The following is a 24,476-nucleotide window of genomic DNA, read 5'->3' as shown; positions in this document are numbered from 1 at the left end:
AGGCCATAAATCAACTTTGGATATTGTTCCTTATGTGTCATCCCCCACTCCCTTTTTATTTATTTATTTATTTATTTATTTATTTATTTATTTATTATACGTAAGTACACTGTAAGTGTCTTCAGATACCAGAAGAAGGTATCAGATCTCATTATGGATGGTTGTGAGCCACCATGTGGTTACTGGGATTTGAACTCATGACCTCCGGAAGAGCAGCCACTGCTCTTAACCGCCATCTCTCCAGCCACCACCCCCCTCACTCCCTTTTTTTAAAGACTTATTTATTTTGTGGGTTGGAGAGAAATGGCTGAGCAGTTAAGAGCACTGGTTGCTCTTCCAGAGGACCCAGGTTCAATTCCCAGAACCCACATGGCAGCTCACAACTGTAACTCCAGGTCCAGAGGACCCAACACCCTCATTCAGACATACAGAACACCATTGCACATAAAATACGAATAAAATCAAATAATTAAAAAGACATTTCTTTTGTTTTATTCATCTATACATATGCTTGCCTGCATGAGTTTATGTGCATCACATAAGTTCAAGAGTTGGTGGAGGACAGAAGAGGGAGTTTGACCCCCTGGGACTAAATGCAGGGGGCGTTGTGAGTCTTCATGTGGGCGCTGAGAATTAAACCTGGTTCCTCTGCAAGAGCAGAAGAGCACCATGTTCCTTTACCCACAGAGCCATCTTTCCAGCCCCAAGCCACCCCAGCTCCGATCACTGTGTGTGAACCGGTGAGACAGGCTCTCTCACCATCCTGGGACTCAGCAAGTAGGCTAGACTGGCTACGCAGCAAGCTTGAGTATCTGCCTCCACCTCTTCAACTCGGGGACTACAGTATGTGCCACCACCCTCAGCTTTGGTCAGCTCTTTCCCCGTGATGAAACCCAGTGCACATCTAGATGAGAACACCACCGGAGGGGGTCAGATTCTGCCTAGTGCATTCTATCAAGAGGCACACAATGTCTGTGAATTTCACAGGCTTCTCTCCTGCAAAGGTAGGAAATTCAATGAGGAGAAACAGCATTTTCTGGGAGAGTCTTCGAAATGATGTACATGGTCTTCTTTTTTTTTTTAATTCTTATACCCATGAATTCTAATATCCATTGAAGTTTCTTGCTTGAGCTAGCCATACTTAATTTAAAAATAATGGAATAATAAAAAGAAATAAATGATAGGTGACCCTATGAAGACAACCTTATAAATGAGACTGCGCCATGGTCTTTTCTTAGATAGCAGGCAGAAACCACAAATTATCCACTACATTATTTAAATTACTCTTGACTTCTAGGCACTCTGAACCCATGAGAGGACAGTGTCTTATTTATTTATTGGATAATATGGCCCTGTAGCCAGAATGTCACTTTGCACTCCCTGTGAGGAAATCTCCTGGGACCCCTTGGCCTTGCTCTTTATCAGCTCACCTGACACTTGTGCCAATGAGGATGGCTGGACACTGGCATTATAGCTTGTCTTGTCTTTTGTTTTAATTTTTAAAAAATTTAATTTTAAATAGATTTATTTTTATTTTTAATTATTTATGTATAGGGGGCTGTGATAGCACATCTTTTGTTTGTTTGTTTGTTTGTTTTTGTTTTGCTTTGTTTTTCGAGACAGGGTTTCTCGAAACCTGGCTGTCCTGGAACTCACTCTGTAGACCAGGTTGGCCTCCAACTCAGAAATCCGCCTGCCTCTGCTTCCCAACTGCCCGGCTAGGGAAGAGTTTCTTAAGTTCGCAGAAGAATGCAGTTGGTGAGAAATCTAACTGAACCTGACTGGAGCTATTTATTACCTTCGTTTGTCTCTTTAGTAGGTTAGGAGATGAGCATACCTCTGTGAGGCTCCTTCCATGCAAAGACATGTTTGTTTTTCCTGTTCCCATCTGGCTGGCCTTTGCCAGTAGAGTCTGTTGTCTGCGTGGTTTTGTTTTGTTTTGAAGATGCTATGTATCTTGAGGGTCTGAGCCTGAGGTTCCTGCTTGTAATAGTTCATTTTCAGGTTAACTTTATTGGATTTAGAATCGCCTAGGAGACACACCTCTGGGTGTGTCTGAGGAAGAGTCTCCGGGGAAGTTTAACGAAACTGAGAATGCTCTCCCTTTGACCATGGGTAGGACAGTACCACAGACACTGGACAGAATGAGAATGGAAAAGCCACCCGAGTTCACACACACACTCCTCTCTCTGCTTCCCGCCTGTGGATACAGTGTGGCCAGCTGCAACAAGCTCCTGCCAGCAGACCTCTCCTGTTATGGCAACTGTGTCCTTCTCAAATTGTGAACCCCAGTGAGCCCTCCCTTCTTTTAAGGTACATTTGTCAGGGACTTGAAGCCACAAGAAATGTAACTAATGTATTGCTTTTGCCCCTCTTAGTAGCCAGCAGTGGCAGAGCCCACAGTGCTGCAAGAGAGTCCAGCTTCATGGAGAAGGGCGCCCAGCGAGTGTAGCCTCTATGGGAGGGACACCTTCTCAATGACCTAGTCCAGCCAGTTCCCAGATGTGAGCATGCCTCCAATCCCACATGGAGCTGAAGACCTGCCTGCCAAGCCGAGCTGCAACTCATAACCAAAAGTTCCCTGGGTAAATAAAATGGCGAGATTTGAAGCTGCAGATGTTCAGAATCATTGTTATACTGTGATGGACAATCCCAACACATACATATTCCCACTACAGAAAACTAGTACAATTGCCCGGGACCTTGCGCAGGGTCATATGCTGTATGTGCATCTGGTGGAGCTGGGGAGGTGGATGGTGAAGAGAACTTGCTGCATAAGCCTGAGGACCTGAGTTCAAACCCCCAGCATTCATATCAAAAGCCGGGTCTGGCCACAAACTTGTCTTTAACTCCAGCGCCATCAGAGGTGAATGGCTGGAGGGTGGAGGGAGATCACCGGGGTTTGCTGGATGCCAGCCTAGCTCCAGGATCAAGTGGGAGACCCTGACACAGTGACAGAATACAATGCTAAATGTCCTCCTCTGGCCTCATACACATGCCCACACACTCACCCCCTACACATTCAGCCCCCACATATATGCACACACACATTTACCTCCTACACACACTCCACATGCATGAACACACACAAAGTTATATACTTTTTTTAACATTTTCTAAAAAATATTTATTTATTTTATGTGTAGCTGTACAGATGGTAGCCTTCACGTGGTTGTTGGGAATTGAATATTTGGACCTCTGCTCGCTCCGGTCGGCCCGCTTACTCTGATCAACTCTGATCACTCAGTCTCTGCCTACTCCAGCTCAAAGATTTATTTATTATTATGCATAAATACACTGTAGCTGTCTTCAGACACCCCAGAAGAGGGCATCAGATCTCATTACGGGTGGTTGTGAGCCACCATGTGGTTGCTGGGATTTGAACTCAGGATCTTTGGAAGAACAGTCAGTGCTCTTACCCACTGAGCCATCTCACCAGCCCACTTTTTTATGATTTATCTTTATGTACATGTCTGTCTTTGTGAGTGTATGTGAGATGTAGGTGCCTGAGGAATCCAGAAGAGGGCATTGGATCTGCTGGAGCTCGTGTTGTAGGTAGCTAGGAGCTGTTTGACATGGATGCTGGGAACCCAACTCCGGTCTTCTGTAAGAGCAGTCTCACTCTTAGTGCCTGGGTCATCTCTCCAGCCACTTAGTCTACCTTCCCAAAGTAAAGAGAGAATCCTGAAAACCATCCTACCCCAAGGGTCTCAGAAAGAGAGTGTCCCTTGTATTATGCACAGAGTCGCTGAGCCTTCGAGTCTTCAGTATTGGGTGTTACACATGTTGACTTCGGCTCCTCCAGACGCCCGTGTCTCTCACTCCCCAGCCGCACTAGCAATTCCCTGAGCGCTCATTCCCATACAGCTTCCTAGTTCTGTCCTCAGTGTTTGATCTACAGTGGGGTCTAAACCTTGAATTGCTGAGGCTGGAGAGGTGGCTCAGTGTTTAAGAGCACTGGCGGCAAGGGCTGGAGAGATGGCTTGGCAGTTATTCATGATCCTGAGTTCAATTCCCAGCAACCACATGGTGGCTAACAACCATCTACAATGGGATCTGTGCCCTCTTCTGGTGTGTCTAATAACAGCTACAATGTTATTCATGTACATTAAATAAATATTAAAAAAAAAAAAGCAGTGGCTACTCTTCCAGAGGATGTGAGTCCAATTCTCAGCACCCACATGGCACCCCACAAGGTCTGTAACCCCAATTCCAGGGGATCTGACACTACCATGCACATGAAATATAAACAAAGGCCTGGTGGTCCATGCCTTTAATCCCATCCCTACTTGATGTCAGGTGGTGTCTCAAGGAAAAAAATGCCCAGCCTAGGCCTCAAACCCTCTATGGAGCTTAATATGACCTGGAACTACTTATTTTGAGATAGGGTTTCTGTATCCAGGCTGAGCTCACTATGTAACACAGACTACTGTTTGAGACAGGGTCTCACCTTATAGCTTTAGGCTAGCTTTGAACTCCATCCTCCTGCCTCAGCTCTCCCAGTGATGAGATTATTGGTATGAGCCACCACACTGAAATTGTTGGAGTATTCTTCAAAGGCTTTACCCCAGAGCTTTCCTAGGGAGGTCCCAGGTTTAAACTCTTCCCCCGTTCTTCACCCCACCCCCAAGACAGGATTTCTCTATGCGTCTCTGGCTGTCCTGGAACTCACTCTGTAGACCAGGCTGGCCTCAAACTTCTACCTCCCCTGGCTGGATTAAAGGCATGCAACACCACCACCCGGTTTAAAAAGATGTTTTTGTTTGTTTTATTTTTTTCAAATCAGGGTTTCTCTGTGTATCTCTGGCTGTCTTCAAACTCACTCTGTAGATCGGGCTGGCCTTGAACTCAGATCTGCCTGCCTCTGCCTCCTGAGTGCTGGGATTAAAGGCGAGCATCGCCACCGCCCATAAACTAATTCTATTAGCTTGCTATTTGTGCTATCCTTTTTCCACCAATAGGGTACACTTCCTGAACAACTTTTAAAATCTGACATGTCGGGGCTGGCGAGATGGCTCAGCGGGTAAGAGCACTGACTGCTCTTCCAAAGATCCTGAGTTCAAATCCCAGCAACCACATGGTGGCTCACAACCATCGGTGATGAGATGTGACGCCCTCTTCTGGTGAGTCCGAAGACAGCTACAGTGTGTTACGCTGGAGCAAGTGGGGCAGAGCAAGCAGAGGTCCCGAGTTCAATTCCCAGCAGCCACATGATGGCTCAAGGCCATCTGCACAGCTACAGTGTACTCATACACATAAAATAAATAAATCTTTTTTAAAAATCTGATGTCTTCACTTTGAATCAAAACCTACTTGGTGTGGCCGGGCAGTGGTGGCATACGTCTTTAATCCCAGCACTTGGGAGGCGGAGGCAGGCGGATTTCTGAGTTCGAGCCCAGCCTGATCTACAGAGTGAGTTCCAGGACAGCCAGAGCTGTACAGAGAAACCCTGTCTCTAAAAAACAAAAAAAAACAAAAAAACCCCTACTTGGTGGGTTCAGATTGTCTATTGTCACTCTTCACAAAACAAGAGGGGGACAGGTACAGGGTAGCAGATCATTTTGGCCAGATGTCCATCGTCCATCAAGGTCTGTCTTGAAACACCGGTGGTACCACTGGGGTCCAGTAAGGCAGAACCAATAACTTCATGCTAATTACACAGTACCCAGGATTCAGTGCAGCACTCACCTGACTGGCACACAGCTGCCCACGCAATGAGATGTCCGCCCCCTCCTCCCTGACCCCAGGATGTACAGCTAGCTTGTCATAAATATCACTTTGCACAGAGGGTGCCTTTCAAGTTTCAAAGAAGTCCCCTCCCCCCAAGGGTAATGAGATCTGTCATAATGATACATCTTGACCAGGAATCCCAAACATTTCCCCACGTTCTATCTTCCTCTCCATGCTCCAGCTAGTCCCCGCCAGAGTTGTGGAGAGCTCCTGGAAGCGTCTTGCTCTCACTCCCGGGCTATTAAGTTGATTCCTCAAATTGTTCCCGACAGGAGGGGCAGGAAACAGCGCCCGGCTTCAGGGGCGGCAGCAGCGTAGTGGGTGAGGGCTGTCCAAGAGGCCTCACATCGATCCCCGGTCTAAGGTCTGGCTGGGTCACAGTTCTAGCCTCCCTCCCCCATCCGCCTGGTTGCCTGAGTCCCGGAGCCGCCTCGTCCCTGGAGGCCTGGGTTTCCTTAAGAGGCCCTGCTGCCAGTCCGGCCAGGTGGGAGGAAGCTGGTCCAAGTTTGGTGGCCCTAGGTGGGCGGAGCCTAATTGTGGCCCGAGCTAGGAGGAGTGTGACCAGGAGGTGCCGCTCACCCTTAGCGATCCGGTATGCGTCCCTGCACCCTGGAGAGCTCTCAGTCCCCGGGAGACAGGTGCTGTGGCCGCGCGGCGACGCCCCCGAGGGGAGGTCCCCGAGTGCCCGCCCTCACCCGCCCTGTCTACGCCCCTCCTCTCCTCTCCCCTCCCCCGCCGTCCGCAGCCACCGGTCGCCAGCGATCCCGCTCCCGGGTCTCGAGTAGACCCGGAGTGCGTGCGACGACGTGTGGGGACACTTGCGGACCCGACCCTGGAGATCACTCGGGTTTGCCCGCCTCCCATCAGCCGCGATTCCCTGGCCCGCGACCCTGAGGCCAGGGAACTCATTAGGTGGGGGTAGGGTCCCCGGGGACCCGGGCCAGCTCCCGGCGCGACGATGGAAGAGCAGCAGCGCGCGCGCTCGCACACGGTCACCACCACTACCAGCTCCTTCGCGGAGAACTTCTCCACCACCAGCAGCAGCTTCGCTTACGACCGAGAGTTCCTCCGCACCCCGCCGGGGCTCCTAATCGTGGCCGAGATCGTAAGTGTCGGGCCGGGCCGGGCCCGGCCGGGCCGGGTGGAGGGAGGCAGGTGGACTCGGCTAGCTCGCGCGCCTCCAGCTCCGCCCACCGAGCTGGCTCCGGTCTCCCGCGGGCTCCGGGAACGCTCCTGAGCTCAGCTTCGACTTCTTTGTAAAGCGCAAAACTCACTTCCAGGTTCTTTCACCTGAGGTTCCCTTGGGGGCCGGGGTCGTGACCCTCAGGATGTGTTTTGTGGGGGGCATCTCACAGCTCGCTGCTTTCATTCGTAGGATGGTGGCCTTTCCCGAGAGCCGGATACTTTGGTGGGCGTTTATTGATCATGGGCGTCCGGAATACCTAGGGCCTACCTCACCTGATCTCCCACGCATGGGTCCTTAAAAACAAAACTTTTTTTTTTTTAAACTGACCCTTCCAAAGGGCTGGGCTGGAACCCAGAGCTTCCCGTGCCAGTCGGATGCTCTATCGCTGAGCCGCGCCCCCAGTTCTAAAAGTTTTCCTATTAGAAGTTATAAAGGAGAGAACTTCTGCGTAATTATCTTCCTGTAGTCAAACTGAGATGAATCAAGAACATTTCCCTGAATAAATCTGAGAATCTCAGCGTCTTTGAGACCTTGAGGGCCGCTGTAGGGACCGAGCACATCCTGGTGGGGGCTGGGCACGTGCCGGGGAGGGAGGCAGGGCTTGGACACGCTGTTCCTGGGAAGCCAGGCCTTCCGCCTGGAGTTCTTTTGACTACTATTGGCGGCCACTATCTATTGTCTTCGCTCTCTGCCAGGCTGTCTGTCCTGAAGAGGCTTCTAAGCTTGTGTAGTCCTTGAAGAGCTCTTCCGTGAAGTAAACTTATTTTACACGCGAGGAAACTGAGGTTCAGAGAGGGGACGGGAGTTTACTCTTGTTGGCAGAGCTGAGATTCAAACCCACGTCTGCCCTTTGCTTGCTGTCTGCTCTTAGAACCTGCTGAGATGCGTCCGACTCCCACAGTCTAATAGGAGTCTCCCTTCTGTTGCATGGTCCCTAGGAAGCATTTGTGAAACTGAAATCCAGCCCATAAGAAAGCTAGAGAATGGGGAGAGATTGTGGTGTGACTGAGCCGTGCATGGACCCTCTAAGAAACCTACAGCAGCCCCTGTGTGGATGCTGGGAGCTTGCCGACTCAAGGCACAGATCCACCCCAGACCCACCCAATCAGCTTCCACAGAAGGTTGGGAAAGCGTTGGCTTAGCTCATCTCCAAAGTGGTTGGCCCAGGCAGCCCCGAGGCTGTCTGCAGCCCTGTTGAATAGCCCTAAAATATTACCGTCCCAGTGCAAGGCCTGGCCTGGCGGTAAAGAGCTCCACAAATATTTGCTGTGTGAGTGAGGGAGTTGGCAGGCTCTCCCGCTTTAGCAAAGCAAATAGACGCTCAAGTGACCGAGCTGGGACTTCTGTGGGGTGGCTCGGACCACCGCCACTTTGTGTTGACGCGTTTGCTGTCCACGTGCTCTCCGTTATATACCTTCAGAAAAAAATGAAAGCAAAAGAACTGTAAAGGACCCTTCATCCCATCATTAAGACAAACTACTGTTGATGGGTCGGCATGGTTCTGTAGGCTGCAGGGAGCTCCTTGGTACAGTTTTTGGTTTTGGTGTATGTGTGTGCATGGACATGAGTGGCTATGCTCATCCAGGTGTGGTGGATGATGCCAGACGGAGAGCCAGTGGATGTCTCCTAGTTCCCTTCTTTATTTGGGAGGGGGCGTGGCCTGGGGAGGTCAGAGGACAGCTTAGGGCAGTCTCTTCTCTCCTTCTGCCTAGCTGCCCCTGGGATTTGAAGGACGTTTGTCAGGATTGGTGGTAAACACCTTTATCCATGCAGACATCTTACCAGCCCTCCACCTTATTTTTTGAGACACAAGCTCTCACTGAACGTAGGCATTTAGTTGAGCCTCTGGGATCTACTTGCCTCAAACCCCCAACACTGGCATTATAGGCATGTACCACCACACCCAGATTTTTACATGGGTGCTGGGTGCTAACCTCAGGCACTTTACCCACTTTGCCATCTCCCCAGTCTCTACCCACCTTTGCCAGACAGAGATAACAGTGCGTGTTTTAGAGTCAAATCATCCTTGATCTGGGCGGTGGTGGTGCATGCCTTTAATCCCAGCACTTGGAAGGCAGAAGCAGGGGGATCTCTGTGAGTTCAAGGCTTGTCTAGTCTACAGAGTGAGTTCCAGGATAGGCAGAGCTCCACAGAAAAGCCCTGTCTCAAAAAACACCAAATAAATAAGTAGCCAAGTAATGTTACAGGCACGAAAACCGCAAACTTCTTTGTCTCTCTAGCTAGTGGCAGCCTCACTCAGACCTCTTGGAGCTCTGAATCCTATTTTCATTTTATTCTGTTTATTTATCTGGTAGGCATGAGAGTGGAGGTTAGAGGTCAGTGTAAGGGAATCAGCAGTCCGCTGCTTCCTGGGATTGAAGGGCCCTGCCAGCCAGCACCTTTACAAAGGGCTCTGCCAGCCAGCACCTTTACTGCTGGGCTGAATAACATGTGTACTTGCTGTCTCTGAATAACATGTTTATGGTACTGTCTCTTGGAGTCTGTTGCTATCTTAGACACTCTGCATTGCCTTTCTCACCGAAAGACGAAGCTTTGGCTTTTCTTACACTGTGATGGTTTAAATAAGATGTCCCCCATGGTCTCCGATATTTAAAAACTTGGTCGCCAACTAATGGCACTGTTGGGGGAGTCCTAGGAGGTGTGGACTGGTTGCAGGAAGCCCAGGAGGTGAGCTTTAGCCTGGGGCAATTCCCAGTGTGCTCCTTCTGTCTCTGCTTGTGGTTTAAGATGTGAGCCCTCAAATTTTCGGCCTCTGCCACCACGTTAGCTCTGCCATCATGGAGCCTGACCTTCTGGAGCTATAAGTCCTAATAAACTCTTCTATAAGGTGCCTTGGTCATGTGCTTTATTGCAGCAAAGAAAAGCAATACATGGACCATGGAAGTTCAGCCCTGCCCGTCTTCCATGACAGCTATCAGGTGGCGTGGGTTAGACCAGTACCAGTTGACCTATGACTTGGCAAACACCTCACAACTGAGCCATAGGGTAACTTACATGGAAGGAGAGGCAGGAGAGGCAGGAGAGGCAGGAGTTCAAGGGCATCCTTGGTTACATAACAAGTTCCAGGCTAGCCTGTGCTGTGTGGGTCCCTATCTCAAAATAAGAAGTTAATTCCAATTCATCTCCCCCATCCCATTAGAAGGTTCTTTCTCTGTATAACTGTCATAGCAACATGGCGTTGTGTGAGGACCTTTCTTCCTGCCCACTGAGTACCTGGTGTGTTCTCTCAAATAAGGAGAACATCTTTTTTTTTTTTTTTTTTTTTTTTTTTTGGTTTTTCGAGACAGGGTTTCTCTGTATAGCTCTGGCTGTCCTGGAACTCACTCTGTAGACCAGGCTGGCCTCGAACTCAGAAATCCGCCTGCCTCTGCCTCCCAAGTGCTGGGATTAAAGGCGTGCGCCACCACCGCCTGGCAGAAAACATCATTTTAAAATGTTTAAAAATTGGTTTATTGTTCTAGCCTTCCCAGTTTCAAGCATTTTTAAAAAAGACTTATGTATTTGTTTTATGTCTATGAGTACATTGTCACTGTCTTCAGACATGTGGTTGCTGGGAATTGAACTCGGGACCTCCGGAAGGGCAACCAGTGCTCTTAACCACTGAGCCATCCATCTCTCTAGCTTGTCTTTCCACTTTAAAAAAAAGAAAAAGAAAAAGAAAAACTTTTTCATTGTGGCCTGCTGTTTACACATTTTTTTTTTTAAGTTTACTTATCAGTGTGGGTATATGTGTATGCCTGTGTGAACGAAGAGGCTTTGTGTATCCTCTGTCACTCTCCCCTATTTCTTTGGAGCAGGGTCTCTCCCTAAATCTCGGAGCTTGCATTTTCTCAGCTAGGGTAGAAGCCAGTGATCCCCCTGCCTCCATGCACTCCCATCTTCGATTTCAGGTGTATATGATCATATTGCCAGCTGGTTACTTTGTAGGTACTGGGACCCGAACTTCCGATCCTCATTACTGCTCAGCAAGAGCACTGAGCTGCCCCCACCCCCACCCCAACCCTTATTTGCATGAATGGCTTGGTTTGAATATGCTTGGCCCAGGGAGTGGCACTATTAAGAGGTGTGGCCTTGTTAGAGGAAGTGTGTCACTGTGGAGGTGGGCTTTGAGACCCTTCCTCGAAGACACTCTGCTCCTTGGTTACTTTTGGATGAAGATACAGAACTCTCAGCTCTGCCTGCACCATGCCTGCCTGGATGCTGCCATGCTCCCACCTTGATGATAAAGGACTGAACCTCTGAACCTGTAAGCCAGCCTCAATTAAATGTTATCCTTATGAGAGCTGCCTTGGTCATGGGTCTCCTCACAGCAGTAAAACCCTAACTAAGACAGATGCTGCGAGAGTTTGGCAGGATTTCCAGTGTTTGCTCCTCACTCTGCACTGGAAGGCGAGCGTGCTTCAGCCTCTGGCTAACACAATGCATCGCAGCTGATCTCTCCATTATTTATCCAGTTTTATCTAAGAGCTGATCTCTCTGTTATTTATCCAGTTGATTTTATCTAAGATAAAAGGTTCCTTAAAGTAGAACTGTTGGCTAAAAAGCGTATATGTGTTGTTTGCGAACATTCTGAGGTCGCCTCCCCTCACAGTTCTGCTGCTTTACATTGTCATCGGTAGGTAGTGTGTGCCATTCATGTGCAAGCTAGAAGGACCGTGTGAATTCAAAATGCTGAGCATCACCTGAAATGACACACCATATGACGACCTGATTCCCAGAACCCAAGAAAAGCCAGACTCCGTAGGGCGTGTCTGTAGGCCAGCGTCAAATAACAAAGAAACCTGCCTCAAACGGACTGGATGTCAGGTGGTATCCTGTACACATCCACACTCAGGAACATGCAGGCAAGCATGCCTTGTACACACCATAACACCTCTCCCTTCCTCCCCCTCTCTGCCCATGCATGCTTTTGATAGTGTGTGTGTGTGTGTGTGTGTGTGTGTGTGTGTGTGTGTGTGTGGTGTGCACGTACGAACACATGTGTCTGTAGAGGCTGGAAGAGGCATTGGATCCCCTGGGTTGGAGTTCCATCTACCTGTGAACCACCTGATGGGGGTACTGGGAACCGAATTCCAGTCCTCTGAAAGAATAGTGAGTGTTCTTAACCTCTGAGCATTTCTCCATCCCCGAGTGCTCTATTCTAAGATACTTACTTGTTCACGAGTTAGCATCTGGATCGAGAGACCACTTATTTCTTGTTTCTTGAATATCATGAAGCATGGTGACTACCCGCAGATGGAGGACCGTGGGTATGTTTCTGCCTCCTGCCATCCCATTCCTTAAGACATATCTGCCTCCTATGTTGGAAGAAATGACTTCTGTTTGAACCTTAAAGAAATGAGCTAATTGCCTGCTGGGGTCAGGGGAGTGCCTGTAGCTCAACTTAGTAACTCTCAAGGCTGGGCCATGGTAACTATATTGAAACTGAATTACAGGGGTTTCTTTCCTTTACAGTTTCATTACAAGCTAGCAAGAGCCCTGTCCCTGACCTGTGAATTGGCCCATGCTGCAATCTTGTAACTATTACAAGCACTTGAAACAGAATCAAAGTGATTGCAACAATCTCGGCTAATTGAATCCTTCCTGTTATTGGTGGCTTTCAGATGAAGTATGGCATCCTTGTAGTGATGCTAAGTCCCCTTTTATTGACTTAACTGTCACAAGCAAACTTGGCTGAGGCAACACGGATTGGGTGGACCGAGGGCTGGCATCTAAATCACCATCTTGTCAGCCCCTTTTCAAAAGAGTTGGGGGTCGTCTCCATTTCACAGAAGGCTTTAGAGGGAAAAAAAAAAAGGCCAGCCAGTGAGGAAAAAGAAACTTTAAAAAAATAAACTATACCCTCCAACCCCCAACACATACACAGGGGTGGTATCCTTCTGCATCTCAAGTGAGGAGTGTGGAAAGTGGTAATTGTCAGAATGCAAGGGATTCTACCGTTTGGCTAACGCCCCATGAAGGCTAGGGATTCTACCGTTTGGCTAACGCCCCATGAAGGCTAGGGCTGCCAGTACCTTGAAATGGGTAGAATGATTCCAGCACAAAGAACTGCTGTGAGCCTGTCAGAACTCTTGGTGACCTATTATTTACCTTTTGGGGTAAACTGTTCTGGAATTTCTTGAGTTATATGCTACTTATCCATCATTTTTAAAAACATAAAAAACTCTACATAAGAAACTTTACTGTTTCTTGCTGTGGCAATGGTGGGTAGTGGGGTAGTGGATTGTCACACTTGACACGCTCTGATCACCTAGGAACAAGGCTCTGGGTGTGTCTTCCTCTGGGTCAGTTGTGATGGGAAAGTCCCCCCGAAGTGTAGACAGCAGTCCATTGCATGGGCTGGGATCCTCAACTGAATTAAAAGGTGAATTTGCAAGTCATCCTCGCGCAGGGCCATCTAATCTCTGTATCTACCCAGGTTTACCATATGCGCTCCCAAAGCGAGCACATGCCCTGTTTCTTGCTGACACTGAATACCATTTTCCATAAGTGATTAGTACCATTTTTTTGAAGATTATTTTATTCTTAGTTATATATCACACCTATGTCTGTGAATGGGTTTGTGCATGTGGGCCCAGGTGCCCTCACAAGCCAGAGGACATCCGCTCTCCTGGAGCTGGAGTTACAGGCAGTTGTGAGCCACCCACGGCGGGTGCTGGGAACTGAACTCTGCTCCTCTGCAACAGCAGTGAGTGTTCTTAACCATTGAGCCAGCTCTCCAACCTGCTGTGTGTGTTTTTTAAAAATTTATTCTTTCAGCCGGGCAGTGGTGGCGCACGCCTTTGATCCCAGCACTTGGGAGGCAGAGGCAGGTGGATTTCTGAGTTCGAGGCCAGCCTGGTCTACAGAGGGAGTTCCAGGACAGCCAGGGCTACACAGAGAAACTCTGTCTCAAAAAAACAAAACAAAACAAACAAACAAACAAAAAAAATTTATTCTTTCACATTTTTATATGATGTACTTTGATCATATTATTTCTTATTCCTCCCACCTTTGTCTGATTTTGTGTGGCAGGATCTTATCATGTAGCCTTGGCTACACTGAAACTCACAATGTAGACCAGGCTAACCTAGAAATAGAAGAGATCCACCTGTGTGTGCCTTGGGAGTTTTGGGACTAAAGGAGTGCACTACCATGTGTGACAGACACCCTTACTCAGGCATTAAAACATTTTTTATTATATGAATTTTTAAAATTCTGTCTTTAAAGCATCATTTATTATATGAATTTACATAATGCATAAGTATTATATATTGTATACATCCCTGACCAACTTGCTTTTGCCTTTTAAAAAATATTTATTGTGTGTATGGGTGTTTTGCCAGCATGCCTGTTTGGGTACCACCTGTGTCTAATGCCTGAGGAAGCCAAAGAGCGAGTTAGATACAGAGTCTAGATAGCTATGAGCTGCCACGTGGGCAAGAGCTGCCAGTGCTCTTAACCACTGAACCAACGCTTGAGGCCCTTGTACTCCATTCCTAAAGACCATTCGGGACCCCAGAAGTAGTCAGACTCCCACAGTCGCATGTGTATTTGCTAAAGGCGTGTAGCAGCCAAAGGACCAGGGTTCAGCAACCCTGGTCCTTTAATCCCAGCAATTGTCAGGCAGAGGCAAACAGAGCTCTGAGTTCGAGATCAGCCTGGTCTATAAAGCGAGTTGCAGGACAGCCAGGCCTACACAGAGAAACACTGTCTTGGGAAAAAAACAAACAAACAGAAAACAATCAAATAAAAAAGAATCTCTCTCTCTGGATCATTTTACTCTTAGAGTAATTAGAATTAATGTTAAGACAGGAGAGCATGGTGGTGCGTGCCCTTCACAAGGAGTCCCTGTATGTGCACGGGTAAGGGGTTATTTACTTGAGCATGGGCTACACCATTAAGGAAAGGGACTCCCCCCGCCCCCAGCTACACCTATGGCTCCTTAGGGAGGAGTGGGGCCATGCGAGCTATGATGGAATGATAATGAGCTGGGTCTTGGGCATTCGGAAAGCAAGTAGGCATAGCTGCTGTGGGGTTGTGGGTACCACAGCCATGTCACATCCAGGACACAGCATTCCACAGCTCTCTTCCCTATCTTGGGGCTCTTGCAGCTTTCTGCCTCCTCTTCTGCTGTTCTCTGAGCCTTGGAAAGGATGGTGCAATGTCCCACTTAGGGCTAAAGTACAGTAGTGTGTCCACTTAGCAAAGTAACAATAGTAGGCTCACCCCTAGGGACTCTGTCCACCCTAGCCAGTATGACCAGGTTTTTAGTACCAGGTATGAATTCTCAGCTTTATTGAAATATGACTCATTTGTAAAGTTGACCTTTTGTAAGGTACAATTCAGAGGATCATAGATGATTATAGGTTTGTACAAACTATCCCCATTAACTAATTAGAACTTCACCCCATTAAAGAGATTGCACCTGCTAGCAGGCACTCCCCACTCTTCCCATTCGGCTGCCTAAGGGGAAAATCACTAACCTACTTTCTGTCTTTGTGGATTTGCCTGCTCTGCACATTACACATAAATGGAGTTCTGCTCCACATGGCCCTCACTCTTCCATGGCTGTCACTTAGAATCATGTTTCCAGGAATCATTCATGTAGTCCATAAGATGCTTGTTGCACAGGCATGAGAGTCTGAGTTCAGATCACCAGCACCCACATAAAAAGCTGGGTGAGGTGGCGTGCACCTGCAACCCCAGTGCTAGAGGGCAGAGACAAGGAGATCGCTAAGCTTACCAGCCCATTGATGAGCTCCGGGTCTAAAGAGAGACCCCGTCTCAAAAATAAATGAATGAATAAATAAATAAATAAATAAATAAATAAATAAATAAATAGGTAGTAGGGAATAACGCATAGAGGAAGACACCTGAAGTCAAGCTCTGGCTGCTACATGTGTACACGGCACACATACATACACATGCACGCACGCACATGCACACACGACACCAACCGAAATCAAAAGGCATACTCATGCTGTGTAGTGTGTGAGCATTTTACTCTTTTCGTGGTGAAGTGCTATTCTGTGTCATTGTAGATAAGATTTTGGTTATCCATTCACCAGCTGGCAGACATTTGAGTTTTGACCATTATGAAAATAATGCTACTGTCAACCTTAATGGATAAACTTCTGCAAACTTCTCTTTGATTCCTTTGGGCATTTAGCTAAAGAAATGGAATCACATAAGGTGACTCAGGTTAAGGTCTTGAGACTTCAACAGACTGCTTCCAAAGCAGCCAGACTTCTTGGTATCCTATAAAGGACGTGAGGGCTTCATTTCTCACCAGGATGTACTTTGGTTCTAGCTACCCTGTTGGGTACGAAGTCATTTACCATTGTGTATTTGGTTTGCTTTGCCATGGTGACCAAAAATGCTGAGCAATTTTCCTGTGTCTTTTTGTCATTTGTATGTTGCTGGGTTTTTTGTTTGTTTGTTTGTTTTTTCTTCTGAGAAATGTCTATTTAAATCCTTTGCTGTTTTGAAAAATGATTTGCTTGTGTGTGTATGGGTGTGCATGTTGGTGTGGGGGGTGGACATGTCATGAGTGTCTGGAACTGGAGTTACAGACAGTTGTAACCTGCCATATGGGTGCTGGGAATTGAACCCTGGTCCTTTGGAAGATCAGCCAGTGTTTTTAACCACTGAGCCATCTCTCCAGCCCCACCCCTCTTCTTTATTTTTGAGATGAAGTCTTGCTGTGTAGCCCAGGCTTCAGTTGTCCATCCTCCTGCCTCAACTTCCTAAGTGCCACACCAAGTAGGGACACAGCATTCAAGAGTTTGTTTGTTTGTTTGTTTGTTTGTTTGTTTTTGAGACAGAGTTTCTCTGTGTAGCCCTGGCTGTCCTGGAACTCACTCTGTAGACCAGGCTGGCCTCAAGCTAGGAAATCCGCCTGCCTCTGCCTCCCAAGTGCTGGGATTAAAGGCGTGCGCCACCACCGCCCAGCGCACATTAAAGAATCTTAAAGGTTAAAAGCTACAGTAGGGCCTAGCAGTCGGGATGCACTCAGGAAGCAGAGGCAGGTGGATCTCTGAGTCTGGTCTATAGAGTGAGTTCCAGAACTACACAGAGAAACCCTGTCTCAAACAAACAAACAAACAAGTCCCCGATCGGCAACAACAAAACCAAAATAAATAATAAATAAATAAGCAAGCCTGCAGTAAGAGACCAAGATACCTGTGTTTCTCTACCAATCACTAAGTAAGAAAATGCCCTGCAGGCTTGCCTATAGCCTATCTTACGGAGGCATTGTCTTAATTGAGGATCCCTCCTCTGAAATAACTATAGCTTGTGTCAAGTTGATATAAAATTGACAAGCACACTGCCCAAGTCTGTTGACCTGTTCACCTGGCTCCTAAACAAAATGAAGACCCCAGAACTATAATGAGATTTGATGCCCTCTTCTGGTGTGTCTGAAGACAGCTACAGTGTACTTACATATAAGAAATAAAACAAATCATTTTTTTAAAAAAAGGAGGAAAGAAAAGAAAAAAAAACCTACCCTCAGGAGCTAGACTTCTAGAATGTAACAGCTCAAGGCAGGGCGAACATGACGCTAATATTCCAAAATACGACTCCTCCCTCTCTCTCTCTCTCTCTCTCTCTCTCTCTCTCTCTCTCTCTCTTTTGTTTGTTCTTTCTTTCTAACCTTTCTTTCTTTCTTCTAAAAACAATCAAACAAGAGTCTCACTATGTACCTCTGACTGTCCTACAATTCAAAATGTGGACCAGGTTGGCCTTAAACTCACGGCTCCTCCTGCCTCTGCCTCCCAAGTGTGCCGTCATGGCCAGCTAAATATGGCTATTTAGAAGAGACAACACTTCACTGATCTGCTAAGGGGTCTCAGAGCTCCCTCCTAAGACCAGAGCCCCTTCCCCTCTAAACTATAAAGGTAACGTATCTCCTGTGGCATTGGTTATCAGAGCCCCCTTCCTCCCCCTCCTCCCCCCACGAGTGGCCCCTGTTACTAAAGGATACATATCTCACTTGAGATCTTATCTCTGAAAGAACCTCTTATTACCTAACATTTCTGTTTAATCCCCTCTTACCCCGGGGGGAGCTTTGTCCTCGCTCTGTGCCCCCAGCGGCCGAGTCCCCTCAGTGCTTTTCCCTCTCAGACCCCTCAACTGTTTCAGTTTCCTGAAAATCTTTTTCTTCCTCATTCTTGGGAGATAATTACTCAGGCCACACAACCCTAGATTGACAGTTTACAGTGTGTGGACGGTGTCCTTCTTCTATCTTCCTGCTTTGGTGGCTGATTGCCAAGTTGGCGGTTAGTTATAAACCAGAATTTCTTTCTGCTTTAATGCCTTCGCTTTTCTTTTTTCTTTTTCTTTTCCTTTGTCTTTGTAAACAGCAGCCTCACTACAATATGTCAAATGGGGGATTATTTATTTAGCCTTTAATTTGGATTATTGATCCTTCTATTGAAAAGACTCACCCACTGTTTCTATGTAGTGTTTCATTTTGGTCTTGTGTGTGTGTGTGTGTGTGTGTGTGTGTGTGTGTGTGTGTGTGTGCATGTGTGTGTTTGTCTGTTTGAAAGGGGGTCTTGGGAAGACCAAGCTGACCCTGAGCTGAGTGTGTTGCCAATGGTGACTTTGAACTCCTGACTTTCCTACCTCAAATGCTGGGATTGCAAGTGCATGCTGTGGAGCCCAGTTCCAGCCAGGCACGCTGGGCACATCTCATCTCTTCCTGAAGCCAGCTGCTCACCTAGTCCATGTCATCACCTGCCCATGCCCCTTCCTCCTTCCTTCTTAAATTTCGAAGCCCTTTGTGGGGATCAGGTGATGTTTCCTAAGTGGTATGGACCTCGCTGACTCAAAATCTCGGCATCCCCAATTGGGGCCTCCCTCCGCACACCTCTGTTGGTTCCAGTGAGCCCGTGCTTTCTTTGATGCCTCCTGCACTCTCATGGCTAACGTTTATAAGAAGCCAATACAGCTCAAGCTTTATATTTTATTTATATGTGTGTGCCACATGTGCTTAGGTACCCATGGAGGCCAGAAGACTGTCAGATCTTTGAAGCTGAAGTTGCAGGCAGTTGTGAACTGTCTGACGTGGGTGCTGGGCACTGCTCTTCCCTTGGACGAGCCGAAAAATGCTCTAAACAGCTGAGCCATCTCTCTACCCCCTCAGGTCAGTTTCTGGTACCCGATCCATCTGACCATTCCCACACAGTGAGCACTGGAGATCGAGTCTCCCATGTCCTCTCTTTCTCCCTCCCGTTTGGAGGAGCTGCTGGTCTGGGTGAACTCATTTAGTGCAGCTCCCAGAAGAACTTCCTTAAGAATCTGCGGGCGGGCAAGCTTTTCACCTGCTGGCATTAGTTATTTATTTATTTACTTACTGAATAGGTAGCTAGCGTTTCCATGGTGCTGTTTTCCAGTCCTGTGGTTAGAGAGAATTGTTTAATCTTGAAAAGAAGGCAGGGGTGTGCTGGAGATGTCTCGCAGTTGGCTTCCCTAACGTGTACCTAGCCAGGTTTCCTTAGGCTGCTGTAAGAGCCTAGCAGGGAGGTGCAGCTCGGAGGGGCGAGCGGAGGCAGAGGGCCTCAGAGTTCAAGGTCATCCTCTGCTTCATAAAAACATTCCTTCAGAATAATAATACTAATATAATTGCAATATCTTTGTTACGATCTGGGAGGGGAGGTAGAAAGGAACAGAATTCACTCTGCTGATTTCTGTTCTCTAGGAAATGGACTGACAACTCTGCCAGCTGTCTTTGAGGGTGACCAGAATGGACAGATACTGGGTCCTTTGTCCCAAGCACTGCTTCAGTGGGATTCATTGCCACTATGTAAAAAATCAGCTCCCAGAAGAGTTAGATTTCCCTTGGAAAACTGAACAGATGCACAATGCCAAGCCTGTCGTGTTTCGGCTACGGGAAGGACGTGCCCTCTGCACTTTTAACAGATAGTTGGGCAAGCACCGGTGTGTCGAAACAAAAGCCGTAAATCGCCCAGACCACGCCAGGCTGAAACCTGTTTTTCTCTTTTGACAGTCAAATCGCTGTGGCCTGGGGCAGGTGGGTGACCACTGTGTCAGAGGTGCTGGGGCTTTGTGGGTGCCACCAGCGACTGCTCGGCTTTTGCTCTCTTCCCTCCTCCGTAGGTACCCTGCCTGATACGGCTCTTTGTACTTAGCACACCTAGTGACCACTACAATTTGCTGAGTGCTTGAAACTGTTGCCAATGTTCTTTTTAACTCTCCACAGTGAGGTCGTTGAAGATGATGGAAATTTGACCGTGCTGCTTTAAGTGAGATGGAAAAGGAGGCTGACATACCTCGCAAGTTACATGAGGCTGGGTTCATCACAGCGGGGGTAGTTTATCATGGAGGGCCAGATCTCTCAGAAAGTTACCTTTGGTGGGTGCACATGCTGCACGCCAGCTCAATACCTATTATAGTTAGAGCTCGAGGGTTGGTTTGTTTGGGGTTTTTTGTTTTGTTTTGTTTTGTTTTCCTTTTGGTTTTTTGAGACAGGGATTCTCTGTGTAGCCCTGGCTGTCCTGGAACTCACTCTGTTGACCAGGCTGGCCTCAAACTCAGAAATCCACCTGCCTCTGCCTCCCAAGTGCTGCGATTAAAGGCATGTGCCACCACCGCCCGGCCCGGTTTGTTTGTTTGCTGGGATAGAATGGAGCTGTTTGTTTGGGGCAAAATCTCATTGTATATTCTTTTTTTTAAAAGATTGATTTATTTATTTCATGTATGTGAATACACTGTCGATGTCTTCAGACACACCAGAAGAGGACATCGGATCCCCATTACAGATGGTTGTGAGCCACCATGTGGTTGCTGGGAATTGAACTCAGGCCTCTGGAAGAGCAGTCAGTGCTCCTAACCACTGAGCCATCTCTCCAGCCCTCATTATATCTTGACTGGCCTGGAATTTACTCTGTAGTCCAAACTGACCTCAAACTCTCAGAGATCCCCCTGCCTCTGCCTCCCCAGTGTGTGTGTGTCTGTGTGTCTGTGCATGTGTGTGTGTGCATGTGCTCCCTTTAAACTGGCTAGGTATGATGGTATTGGAGTTCTGTGACCCCAACATTTGGTAGGTCAAGAAAAGAGGGTCAAGACTTTGACATCATCCTTGGATTCACACAGATTTTAAGACCAACACAGGCTACCTACAAGAGACCCTTGTTTTGCTTTGTGGGGGGGGGTGTCGGTATTGAATGGAGTTGTCATAACAGAGGGTAGAGAGCAGAGAGAGGCTGACATAGAAATCTAGGATGTAAGCAAAAGATGAAATATATTTCTCTTCTGTCTCTGTCCCTCATCTCCTCTTCCTCTTCTCCCTCTCCTCTTCCTCCCCCTCTCCCTTTCTCTCTCTCACACACACACCAGTTTGAGAATCAGGGAGACTGGGCAGTGGTGGCGCAAGCCTTTAATCCCAGCACTTGGGAGGCAGAGGCAGGTGGATTTCTGAGTTCGAGGCCAGCCTGGTCTACAGAGTGAGTTCCAGGACAGCTAGGGCTACACAGAGAAACCCTGTCTTGAAAAACCAAATAATAATAATAATAATAATAATAATAATAATAATAATAATAATAATAATAATAATAGAGAATCAGGGAGACTGAACTGTAGTAACAATAAATAAATAGATAAATAAATAAATGAATGAATAAAGGAGGTAGGGACCTGTGTACCCCACTGGATTTTTAACTGTTTCCTTTGGCTATCTCTAGACATTGGTTAGTCTGAGATAACTAACCAGTAGTCTCCCTGTGTAGCCCAGGCTGCCCTAGATTTTGCAGGCTTCCTGCCTTACCAGGAAGTTGGGACCACGAGTGTATACATTAGACATGACTCTTACTTGTTTGCGGCCAGAAGGTATAGTTAGCTTGAGGTGGCTTCCATGTCTCTCCTGTGAAACTTCATTTGTAAAGCAGAGCTCCAGCATGTAAAACTTTGTGTTTCTCTGTCTTCATTCTGCAGGACCTGGAAGTAAAAATATTTGGTTGAATGAATTCCCCATGCCAAAAAGGAAAAGGCCTGTCGATTGTTTGAGGGGAAAGTTTTGTTTTTTCCTGTCACTATTTTGGGAGCTTGCTGGTGTCTGGTCTGGGCCGTTAGAGCACAAAGATCCCATGATGTCTGTGCTTTGTGCTCAAAAAAGCTAGTGCTGGATGCAGGCTTAGCCTTCCCACTTTTTTCTTTTCTTTCCTTTCTTTTTTTCTCTTTCTTTTTTTTGAGACAGGATCATACTGTGTATCCCTGGCTGACACTCACTATGTGTCCCTGGCTGTCCTAGAACAGGCTCACTTCATACTCACAGAGATCCACCTGTCTCTCTCTGCCTTCCAAGTGCTGGGATCAAAGGCCCATGCCACCACGCCTGGACCAGGTGCAAATTTATGTAGCTTTTTCTTAGGAAGGAACAGTTGAAGTTGACCCAGGGAGCCATGCCGTCAGAGGCTGAAGCTAATGTAGTCTGACTCTTTGCCCCTCTGACCCAATGGAAGAACAAATAGGGAGGAGAGAGAACGGGCCTTGAATCTTGCTCCCAGTAAAGAGTTGCTTATGTACTGGAGGTGGCTTGACTTTGGGTCAGGTACTAAAGGCAAAATGCAAGGGCCTTGCTTTATACATGAAGATCTGGCACACACACAGAAATAGTAAATATACACGTGAGTGTGGTCACTCGGGCTATATTTCTCAGCACTTGGTGAGCTGAGGCAGGGGGATTGAGAGATTGAAGCCAGCCTGAGCTAAACAGTGAAACCCTGTCTCAAACAACAGCAAAATAATAATAATAATAATAATAATAATAATAATAATAATAATAATAATATACACAATAATAAGTACATGCACCTGGAGTGGTGAGATCTACTTGAAGTCTGGGGATGACTTAAGGCTGACTGCTCCCATATCTGTTCTCTGGTTTGGAGCTAAAGTGCCAGTTATATAAGATACTGCTGTTAGGAGGAGCTCGGTGGTGGGTGTAGATCTAACTATTTCTGCAACTTTTTGTAAATCTATAATTAATTTTGGGGACTGGAGAGATGGCTCAGTGGTTAAGGGCATGTATTACTCTTGCAGAGGATGAGTTCGGTTCCCAACACCCATGGGAAGTGGTTCCGACTCTACAAGATCTGATCTATGACCTCCTGGACACCTGTACTCGTGCACACCTAAACCCCAGCCCTCGTACACACACAGCTAAAACTAAACTAAAGGGGAGGCTTTTGTAAGGCAGAGCATAGGGTGGGCTGCAGAGCTGGAGCGACTCCCAACGTCATCGCTGATGAGCGGTGACTTTTTTTAAATCTCTTAATGCTTACTGTGACTACATGTGTGCAGAAACACATATTGTCCTGACAGGGATGTGTTTTGGGAAATGCATTATCACATGGGTTTTCATTGTTGTTGGTTTGTTTTTTGTTTTTTGTTTTGTTTTATTTTGTGGTTTTGTCAAGACATGGTTTCTCTGTATAGCCCTGGCTGTCCTGGAACTCAGTCCGTAGACCAGGCTGGCCTCAGAAATCCGCCTGCCTCTGCCTCCCAAGTGCTGGGATTAAAGGCATGTGCCACCACCGCCCAACTATCACATGGTTTTTATCATGTCAAGCACTTCACAGATGATGCCATTGAAACATAGATAACAGAGGAATATATGATACAGCCCAATGCACCTAGGCTTGTGCAGAAAACATGAGGTTGTCAAGTTCAGCGAAAACCATCCAGTCAGGAGATGTGACAGAAACTAAGATACTTGATGCTACTGACAGCATAACACACAACACTGTTTTACTTTTTTGGGGGCAGGGGATGTGTTATTATTTGTGTGCACAGAGGTCAGATGATTGTAGGTGTGTGGTCTATACTAACTGTTGGCTCACTTCTGCACCATGGCGTCAAAACAGCTATTACAATGTGAATCACTTAATTATGAAAAATTCTAAAAAAATTAGCCTGTAAATCTTTTAAATCTCTAAAGTTAAAAATGAGCCAGGCATGGTGGCATACATACCTTTAATCCCAACATATGTGATGCAGAGGCAGAGGCAGAAAAATCAGGAACCCAAGGTCATCTTTAGCTACTTGTTCAGTTTGAAGCCAGCCAATGCTACACAGTTTGACCCTGTGTCAAAAACAAACAAATGAATACAATTTCATTTATCAACAACTAAGACAGATGGTGGCTTGATTCAGGGCAGTGATTGGTACAGTGGTTCATTGCACCAGGCAGCACCATTTGGCACAAGCTCACACTGCTGGTCACAGGTACACACAAGCACTTTGGAAGCCAGGCACCGTGGTCCCCCTTTGTCCTCGGCTTTCTTTTGTGTTCTTTCAGTTACACGCAGTCAACCCTTGTGAGCATAGCCCAGGACCTCCTGCGAGGTATTTGAATACCTTGTATTAGAGTCTACCACTCTAGGTGTTCGGTTTTATTACCGGATAGTGGAATGATTTGAATGTCAAATGTTCCTCCACAAGATCCAAGTGTTTGGCATGTGGTCCCCAGTGGTGGGCAGTGTTTTGGGGGGGTTGTAGATTCTTGCAGAGGTGAGTCTTGGCTGGCTGAAGTAAG

At 47.1% G+C, this 24,476-nt stretch overlaps 1 protein-coding gene across 1 annotated transcript in view; it reads left to right on the top strand.

Moving 5' to 3' along the window:
* Positions 1-6,304: 6,304 nt before the first annotated feature.
* The window catches only part of Cmtm8 (CKLF like MARVEL transmembrane domain containing 8), a 53,751-nt gene continuing 35,579 nt past the window's right edge, over positions 6,305-24,476 (top strand). Inside the window, exon 1 of the mRNA XM_031345310.1 lies at positions 6,305-6,835. Within this exon, the coding sequence (XP_031201170.1) occupies positions 6,689-6,835 (147 nt within the window). The 5' untranslated portion in view covers positions 6,305-6,688. The remainder of the gene's footprint in view (positions 6,836-24,476) is intronic.

The sequence above is a fragment of the Mastomys coucha genome, unplaced genomic scaffold (genome assembly GCF_008632895.1).
Source record: "Mastomys coucha isolate ucsf_1 unplaced genomic scaffold, UCSF_Mcou_1 pScaffold23, whole genome shotgun sequence".
NCBI classification, from domain to species: domain Eukaryota; kingdom Metazoa; phylum Chordata; class Mammalia; order Rodentia; family Muridae; genus Mastomys; species Mastomys coucha.
The sequence above is the reverse complement of the archived record's forward strand: the minus strand, read 5'-3'. Positions and strand labels throughout refer to the sequence as shown.